Below are 10,073 nucleotides of genomic sequence, written 5' to 3' on the forward strand. Positions count from 1 at the left end.
CGGGTGTGAGGCACCCTCCCCACTCCGCATTACAGCCCTGCTCACTTCCACTCTGCTGAGGAAAAGGGAGGTTCCCACTCCAGTATTCACATCCCAGGATGTTTGTACTTTAGGAGCGGGTCACCAGCTGTAGAAATCCAGGCAGTGCATTCTCCCCCAAGATCTGTGGGCCCAGGGCTGAGACCCAAATGCCCCTCTGCTTCCCCCTCAGATCATGACTGCCTTGGAGGCAAACCCCACAGCCCGGAGGACCCAGCTGCAGCACAAGTTTGAGCAGGTGGTGGCTTTAATGGAGGACAACATCTACGAGTGCTACAGTGAGGCCTGAGTCTGAGGGACATGGTGCTGGGGAGGAACAGGGGGCCCAGCCCTCGACTTTACTTGATCCTCAGTGCCTGACTCCAGCTGGGTGATGATGAGCAGAGTCAGCTTTGGGAGAGGGGGAAATGAGGGGGCTTCTCTGAGCCAGGCAGAGGAGCCCCTAGCCCTGGCCCCTCGGCACTTCTGTCCCCTCCCGCCTGCCCCCAGACTTGGCCTCTGGGATGGAGACTTGAATGCCACAGCCAGTCTCTGGTCAGGCTCCCACCGTCCACCAGCACAGCCTGGACGGTGCCCCCACTCGCTCGCTGTCACAGCCAGCTGCTAAAACTCCGGCCTGACTCAGCCCAACAAATGAAGAAACAAAGGCCACCTGGCCCAGAGGCCGCAGCTGGAAACACTACCTCACCTTTTCTGACAGAGGGGACCCCTCCTTGAACCAGCCCTCTATTAGTTTCTGCTTCAACCACCAAAACTTTGTCTCCATCTCCCCGGAGAGGACCCTGGGACACGGTTTCAAGTGATGTCAGATTTTTGTTGCTCAGGCGGCTACTGGTGGAGTGGGCAGTGCCCACTGCCCACTGCCCATGGGGAGGCTCCATGGGCTTTCCCTGAAGATGGGGAGGGCAGAGGACAAGGGGACAGGTGCTAGGCGATCCTGATCTCGGGGGCGGCAGTGGGGGTAGAGGGGGTGGGGGGAGGGGGCTAAGTTGCACCAAGGCTGTAGCTGGGCTACTTGATCTTGCTGGAAGTGTTTCTAAAGATAGCACCACTTTTTGTTGTTTTTTTAAGAAAGCTTTTATATATGAAACTTAACCACGCACCAACTGTGAATAGCTGCCGCTTGTGCAGAGGACCTGGGGAGGGGAACCAAGGGGCTCCCTATGCAACACTGGAAATGACTGTTCCAGAGGATGGGCAGACCTGGCAGAGACCCTCCTCAACACCCTGAGAAATTTCACCCATTCTGTTCCTGTGACAAGCAACCCTTTGGCTGACCCGGCTCCCCCATAGCAGACCCAGCCAGCACAGGGCCCGGCTCAGAGCCTCGGGGGCTGGGCTGGAGATGGAGTGGCTGGGATGCTCTGGAACCTTTCTTTATAATAAAAGTCTGATGGGAAAACCTGCTGTGGGCTCCAGCCTTTATCCTGAGACGGCCAAGGAGGGAAAGCAGTGCTTGTAGCAGGAGCAAGGGGAACCTGGCTTAGAACCTGACTCAGCCTTCGAAGGAGGCTGTCTCGCTATTGGATGGTTCAGTGGGACAATGCGAGTGCCTGCTTGTCATTGTTCTGGCCCACAGCTGACATTCTCTGGTCTCTGAGGGCACCCTTGGGGCCTCTCCAGGAAGAAGTCAGCTACTGTGTGCTACCTACCTCTGGGGTAGGCCCTGCTCCTAACCCACTTACCTTTAACAAGCCCATGAGGAATATAATATTGTCACCATTTTACAGATGTAGAAATTTATTCAGCTCCACGAGGAATTTCCCCTGGTTGCACAGCCAAGGAGCAGCAGAGTGGGTCACAAACCAGGTTATCTGGGCCTTCATTCCTCTGTTCCCTTTCTCCTCTAGGCCAGAGTCTCCACAGCAGCCCCCAGAATGTGTGGGAAGGTGAAAGGTGACAGTCCTGGAAAGAGCTGACATTTACACTCACCCTGATTTTTTTTTTTTCCTCTCAAAAACTGTATCATTAACCCCATTTCTCAGATAAGGAAACGCAATTTCCCCAAGGGCAGTGTAACCCTGGTTTGTTCCCCGTAGGTAGGGCAAGCTGTTCCTCACTGCATCCCGTGAGTATGGTTAACCTGATTTGAAGTCAGCAAATACCCAGAGACCCCCAGCACACCCTGCTGGTTCTGGGCCTGAGCTGGGAGTGAGGTTCATCCTTGACCTTCTAGAAAAGGTCACTAGTAAGCAAAGCCATCTCCAAATTAGAAGCAGCTCAAGTTAGTTTTTTTTCCTTCATTAAGGAAAGCACACACATTTATCAAGGGTAAGAACTAGAACAGAAAAATTTGCACAATTTAAACAAAATCCCACAAATATCAGTTTTAGAATTAATGAGAACAGAAAAGTGAGAGGAGAAAAGTAAACAATATTTAACTTTAAAAATAGACTTTTCCTGTAGTGGCTTTTGGGTGGAGATAGATTATCTTCGAATTGTCTATTCTGAGCACTGATTTCTTTTTATTAAGCAGCAGGTTTTCTAATTTAAGTTATTGACACATTTGATGGGGATTTTTTTTTTTTTGGTGTGATTCTATAATGAATACATGTTTCCTGTAGAAATGTCAGGAAGTACAAAAAGCATGAAGAAAATAAAAGCTACCCTCACCCACCCATGGTTAATATCTCAGAGAATGCTGTTCCAAATTGTGTGCTTGCCTGTGTTGGCTGAGGTGTAAAAATTAGGATCAGAGTGTACATACCATTTTGTAACCTGCCTTTTCCCCCATGCAACAATATGTCAGTAACATCTTTCTATGTCATTAAATATTCCACAGCCTGTTTTAATGCCTGATTAACATGCAATTCCTTCTTGAAGTTTAGAAATGCATTTGCAAATGGAGGAAATCTCTAGCTTCCAGGGTCATTTCTCGGCACGAAGGCGGCCAACTTCTGTGAACCACCCATAGTCTTTGGGCCCCTGAAGACTTGCCTTGCAGCTACAGGCATCCCTTTGCTCTGTCTGAGGGTCACAGGAGGTGGGGGCCTTTGGTGTAGTGTCCTCATACAGCGGAAGAGACTTGGCCATCTCATGGGTGCCAGATGCCGTCCAGCTTCTGTCAGGTCAGGGGTACTGGACTGACTGCCCCCAGCTCATGGAGGCAAGACTCTCAGTGATACTATCCAAGACCCTACCCAGGTACCTCCCACAGTCCCTGGCCAAGCCATGAAAGAAGCAAGAAGCAGAGACAGAACCAAATACCGACCCCCAACCTGGGACGTGCCAGCCCAATCCCTTACCATCTGCTTACAGTGCCCCTTGGGGTCCTGCTGGCAGCCACATTACAGACACACCAAGGAAGCTGTTAGCACAGCTAGACAAAACCTCATGTGGGATTTGGGGAGTGGGGTATAGGGAGCAGGGGAAAGATTAGAACAGTCATGCCCCATGCTGATCTACCTCAGTTTCCCTTTGTGCCCTATCTGTACCTTATTAAGTCCTGCTCAGTGTACCTGACTTTCTTCAAATTTACCCTTTCCTTCTCTTCCCCTTCCTTGGCTTAGCCATCACCTCCCATCTGGACAATCTCTTTTCATCATTGACCCCATTCTACATCCATCCCCTCAGCAAATCTTATCTACCCTGCTTCAACATTTACCCAGATTCCACTACTCCTAACCTCTCCCTCCATAGCCATGCTCCGCCATTGCAGGGACCTCCTCGCTGACCTCCGACTGCTGCCCTGCAGTCAATCCACTGTTTACTGTCCTCTAATGGCTCCTTATCACAATTAAAACAAAACTCAAAGTTCTTACCCTGGCTCAAAGGGCCCTTCAGGATCTAACCCTTGTTTACCCTGCAGCCCTGGTTATGGTTATCTACTGCTATGTAACAAACCGCCCCAATACTCAGTGGCTTAAAACAACAGCAATAATTTATGTTACTCATGCATCTGTGAGTGGGGCAGGGTTTGGCAGGGAAGGCCTGTCCCTGTTCCATGTGGTGTCAGCTAGGGTAGCTCAGCTAGAGTTAAGAGATCCAAGACCAAGATGGCACACTCCTATGGCTGGCAAGTTGGTTCTGGCTGGTCAGGAAGATTAGCAGGGGCTGGAAACAGGGGTGCCTTTGTTCCTCTCTACTGGATGCTTAGGCTTCCCTACAGTATGGTAGCTGAGTTCTAAGAGCAAGTATCAAAAACCCCCACTCATTCAAGGAGGTCCAAGAAGGTAGGCAGCATAGGAAGATGCTAAACTCACCCCTTCTCATGAGCAAATTTTATATACAAGTATATAGGAAACAACTACACTTATGAGACAACTGAGGGCCAAATGAATAGCTTCTGAACAACGAACAAGAGAAAGAGGTGGGTAGAGATGGCTGGGAAGCTGAGGGAACCCTCAGGGAGCTGCCAGCTGTGCTGCAGAACTCCCTGTGTGAGAGGAGCTGTTGGATGGCCTTGTTTACATCCTCTTCCACTTCCATAGACAGGGCTTGGGGAACTCCACTCAGGTACTTTGCCCTGGCTGCAGGACGGCTGCAGTGAATTCCCAGCTGCACTGCCTGGAGCCTTTTGCCTCTGAACACGGGAGCAAGCAGGAACGACAGGGCATCACCACACACCCCTGGCTTCCCTGCCAGGAACCACTCCAGCCCAGCAAGCCAGTGCCCTGGGCACTGTAAGCACCTGGCCAGCTCCGACTTCTCAAAACTACCTGACACATAAAGCCCACACAGAGGTTGCTTCTATACAAGACCACCTTCTGCACTACAAACAAGAGAGAGACTGTGTAAAGAAGGTTGGGGAGACACAGGAGCTCTCTGGAGACTGCAGGGTTTCTTTGGGGTTGGAGGTACCACTGAGCACCATTGTTTCTGTCCCACCCCACTTCCATAGGGATGGTGAGGGCTCTATCCAGGTGCCCTGGCTTACCTACAAGGTTGCTGCAGTATGTTCCTGGACACATTACCCAAGCTCATTTCCACCCCAAACAAAGGGAGCAAGCAGGATAAACAGGGCTTTACTACACATACTTGGCTTCCCCAACTAAAGCTTCTCCAGCTTGGTAGTCCAGTGCCCCTATAACTTTGGCACCCGCTCAGCTCCTACCAGCCTGCCAAAACCACCTGGCACACACAAACCATGCTTCTATGTAAAGCCACTTTTTCAAGACTGGGAAGAGAGCTATTTTGTCTAAATTCATGTAAACAAACATAGAAAGTCAAACAAAATGAAAAGACTAATCTCTCTCAAATAAAGGATTAAGAAAAATACCCCCTACGCACACACACCACTAAGGAAATAGAGATAACTAATTTGCCTGGTGAAGAATTCAAATGAATGATCATAAGGATGCTCACCAAACTACCAAACTTGGGAGTGGAATAGAAGAACTTAGGGAAAACTTCAACAAGGGAAAGTATAATAAAGAACCAAGCAGACCTGAAGAATACGATAACTGAAATGAAAAATATATTAGATGGAATCAACATCGGATTAGCTACATACAGAGAATGGATCAGTTACCTGGAAGACAGACTAGTGGAAATCAACCAATTAGAACAGCAAAAAGAAAAGAAGAATTTTAAAAAATGAGAACAATTTAAGGGACCTCTGGGATAACATCAGGTGCTCAAACATTAACGTTATAGGGATACCAGAGGAGAAGAGAGAACGAAACGGAAACTTTATTTAAGGAAATAATGTCTAAACTTTCCTAACTTGGGAAAGGAAACAGACGTCCAGGTCCAGGAAGCAGAGAGTTCCAAAAAAGATGAACCCAAAGAAATCCATGCAAAGATATTGTAATTAAAATGGCAAAAGAGATAATCTTGAAGGAAGCAGGGGAAAATAACACATTACATACAAAGAAAACCCCATAAGGATATCAGCTGATTTCTCAGCAGCAACTTCACAGCCAGAAGGGAATGATAGGGCATCTTTAAAGTGCTGAAAGAAAGAAACCTACAACCTAGAATAATTTACCCATCAAGGTTATCATTCAGAATTGAAGGAAAGATAAAGAGTTCTCCAGACAAGAAAAACTAAATGAATTCATCACCATTAAACCACCTTTACGAGAAATTTGAAAGGATCTTCTTTAAGCAGAAAAGGAAAGGCTATAATCAGAAATAAGAGAAAGGAAAAAAAATCTCCCACGAAAAGCCAAATATTTAATAAATACAGCAAATCAGACATTTAAAAAGCTACTACAAAGGTCAAAAGAAAAAAGTTTCAAACTCAACACAAACTACAATAAGTGTTTAGGAGATACACAACACAAAAAGATCTAAAATATGACATCAATAAATTTTAATGGCTATCAGCTTAAAATAGACTTATATAGATATATATAAAACCTCATGATAACCACAAACCAAAAATCCACAAAAAATCCACAAAGAATAAAGAGAAAGAAACCCAAACGAAACACTAAAGAAAACCAGAAAACCACAAGGGAAGAGAGAAGAAAAAAGGAACAGAGGAGAACTATAAAAACCAAAAAACAGTTAACAAAATGGCAATAAGTACATACTCATCAATAATTATTTTAAATGTAAATGAATTAACTTCTCCAGTAAAAAACATAGGATGGCTGAATGGATTAAAAAATATGACACATTTATATTCTGCCTACAAGAGATTCATTTCAATTTGCAAGATACATGCAAACCGAAAGTAAAGGGATGAAAAAAGATATTTTGTGCAAACAGAAATGATAAAAAAGTTAAGATGGCAATACTCATATCAGACAAACTAGACTTTAAAACAAAAAATGTAAAAAAAGCACAAAGAAGGACATTGCATAATCATAGTCATTCCAAGAAAAGGATATGACAATTATAAATATCTAAACACTCAACAGAGGAGCACCTAAATATATAATACCCACTCACATCAATGGATAGATCATTCAGACAGAAAGTTAATAATGGCCTTAAATGTCACTTTAGACAAGATCCACTTAATAGACATTTATAGACCATTTCTTCCCCAAACTGCAGAATATATATATTTTTTCAAGTGCACATGGAACATTCTCCAGGATAGATAACATATTAGGCCACAAAACAAGCCTCAATAAATTCAAGATCGAAATCAATCATATCAAGCATCTTTTCTGATCAGAATAGCATGCAACTAGATATCAACAAGAAAAAAGTGGGAAAAACACAAACATGTGGAGACTAAACAACATGCTACTAAACAGCCAATAGATTAAAGAGGGAATCAGGCATGAAATCAAAAACTATCCTGAAACAAATGAAAATTGAAACACAACTTTTCAAAATTTAAGGGATGCAGCAAAAGCCACTCTAAGAGGGAAGTTAATAGCAATACCGGCCTACCTCAAGAACCAAGAAAAATCCCAAATTAACAGTCTAACTCTACACCCAAAGGAAGTAGAAAAAACAAATAAAACCCATAGTAAACAGAAGGAAGGGAATAGTTAAGGTCAGAGTGGAAATAAACAAATAGAAATTAAGAATACAATAAAAAAGATCAATAAAACTAAGACCTGTTTTTTTAAAAGATAAATAAAATTGACAAACCTTTAGCCAAACTCATCAAGAATAAAAGAGAAGCCAAATAAATAAAATCATAAATAAAAAAAAGAGAAGTTACAACCAACACCACAAAAATAGAAAGAATCATTAAAGAATGTTAAAATTATATGCCAACAAATTCGACAATCTAGAAGAAATGTATAAATTTCTAGAAGTATATAAACTTCCAAGACTGAACCCAGCAGAAATACAAAATCTAAACAGACCTACTACTAGCAATGAAATTAAAGCAGTAATGGTAATAATTTGACAAACTTCCAACAAATAAAACTCCAGGACGGGTCAGCTTCACAGGTGAATTCTATCAAACAAAGAAGATAATACCTATCTTAATCTATTTCAAAAAATTAAAAGGGAAGGAATGCTTCCAAACTCATTCTATGAAGCCAGCATTACCCTGATACCAAAACCAAAGACATTACAAAAAAAATTACAGGCCAATATCCTCAGTGAATATAGTTGCAAAAATTTTCAACAAATTATTAGCAAACCAGATTCAACAATACATTAAAAGGATTATACACCACGACCACATAGGATTCATCCCAGGGGTGCAAGGATAGTTTAACATCAGTAAATCAATCAATGTGACACATCGACATTCATGAATTAAAGGTTAAAAATCATAAGATCATCTCAGATGCAGAAAAAAAAGGACAAAACACTTTTATGATAAAAACTCTCAGCAAAGTGGGTATAGAAGGAACATATATCAACATAATAAAGGAGCATATCTCAATATAATATATATATGACAAACCCACAGATAATATCATACTCAATGGTGAAAAGCTAAAAACTTTTCCTCTAAGATTAGGAACAAGACAAGGATGCCCACTATTACCTCTCCTGTTCAACATAGTGTTGGAAGTCCTAGCTGGAGCAATCAGACAAAAAGAAATAAAAGGCATAAGAAATGGAAAGGAAGTAAAACTCATTATTTGGAGAGGAAATGATACTATTTATTAAGAACCCCAAAGATTTCACCAAAAAACTATTAGAACTGATAAATGAATTCAGTAAGGTAGCAAGATACAAAATTAATATTCAGAAATTGGTTGTATTTTTATACAACAATAGTGAACTATCTTAAAAAGAAATTAAGAAAACAATCCCATTTACAACTACATCAAAAAGAATGAAATATCTAGGAATAAATTTAACCAAGGAGGTAAAAGACTTGTACTTGGAAAATTATAAGCCATTGAAGAAAGAAATTGAAGAAGATACAAATTGAAGAATACACATGCTCATGGATAGGAAGAATTCACATTATTAAAATGTCCATACTACCCAAAGCAATCTATAGATTCAATGCAATCCCTATCAAAATACCAATGGCATTTTTCACAGAACTAGAACAAATAATCTTAAAATTTGTATGGAACCACAAAAGACCCCAAATAGACAAGGTAATCTTGAGAAAAAAGAAAAAAAGTTGGAGGTATCACACTACCTAACTTCAAACTATACTACAAGGCTATAGTAATCAAAACAGCAAGGTACTGGCATAAAAATAGACATATAGATCAATAGAATAGAAGAGAGCCCCCAAATAAATCCATGCCTACATGGTCAATTAATCTTTGACAAAGGAAGCAAGAATACACAATTAGGTAAAGACAATCTCTTCAATAAATGATGTTGAGAAAATTGGACAGATACACGCAAAAAAATGAAACTAGACCACTTTCTTAACTACATTGTAGATAAGGATAAACTCAAAATAATTTAAAGACTTAAAAGTTTAAGACCTGAAATTATAAAACACCTAGAAGAAAACATAAGCAGTAAACTCTTTGACATTGGTCTTAGCAATATATTTTTTTTAAATATGTCTCTTTGGGTAAGGGAAACAAAAGAAAAAATAAACAAATAGGACTACATCAAACTAAAAAGTTTTTGCACAGTGAAGGAAACCATTAACAAAATGAAAACAGCCAACAGAATGAGAGAAGTTATTCTCCAATGATATATTTGATAAGGGTTTAATATTTAAAGTATATAAGAAACTCACACACCAAAAACTCCCCAAACAATCTGATTAAAAAATGGACAGAGGATGTGACTAAACATTTACCCAAGGAGGACATGCAGATGGCCAAAATATATGAAAAGATGCTCAACATCACTAATCTTCAGAGAAATGCAAATGGAAACCATCAAGTTTTGGGTGAGGATGTGTAGAAAAAGGAATCCTCGTGCCCTATTGGTAGAAATGTAAATTGGTGCAGCCACCATGGGAAACAATTCCTCAAAAAATTAAAAATAGAACTACCATATGACCCAGCAAATTCCATTTCTGGGTATCTATCTGAAAAAATCCAAAACACTAATTCAAAAAGATATACATGCCCCTAAGTTCATTGCAGCATTTACAATAACCAATAAATGTTCATCAATAGATGAGTGGATAAAGAAGTGGTGCATACATACAATGGAATATCACTCAACCATAAAAAATGAAATCTTGCCATTTTCAACAATATGAATGGACCTAGAGGATATTATGCTAAGTGAAA

The 10,073-nt window shown here is 41.5% G+C and overlaps 1 protein-coding gene across 1 annotated transcript in view; it reads left to right on the forward strand.

The window, feature by feature from the left end:
• PLXND1 (plexin D1) overlaps positions 1-2,831 on the forward strand; it is a 51,759-nt gene extending 48,928 nt beyond the window's left edge. Inside the window, exon 34 of the mRNA XM_011370657.2 lies at positions 183-2,831. Within this exon, the coding sequence (XP_011368959.2) occupies positions 183-328 (146 nt within the window). The 3' untranslated portion in view covers positions 329-2,831. The remainder of the gene's footprint in view (positions 1-182) is intronic.
• The last annotated feature ends 7,242 nt before the right edge of the window (positions 2,832-10,073 follow it).

Source organism: Pteropus vampyrus, unplaced genomic scaffold (genome assembly GCF_000151845.1).
Source record: "Pteropus vampyrus isolate Shadow unplaced genomic scaffold, Pvam_2.0 Scaffold171, whole genome shotgun sequence".
NCBI lineage: Eukaryota > Metazoa > Chordata > Mammalia > Chiroptera > Pteropodidae > Pteropus > Pteropus vampyrus.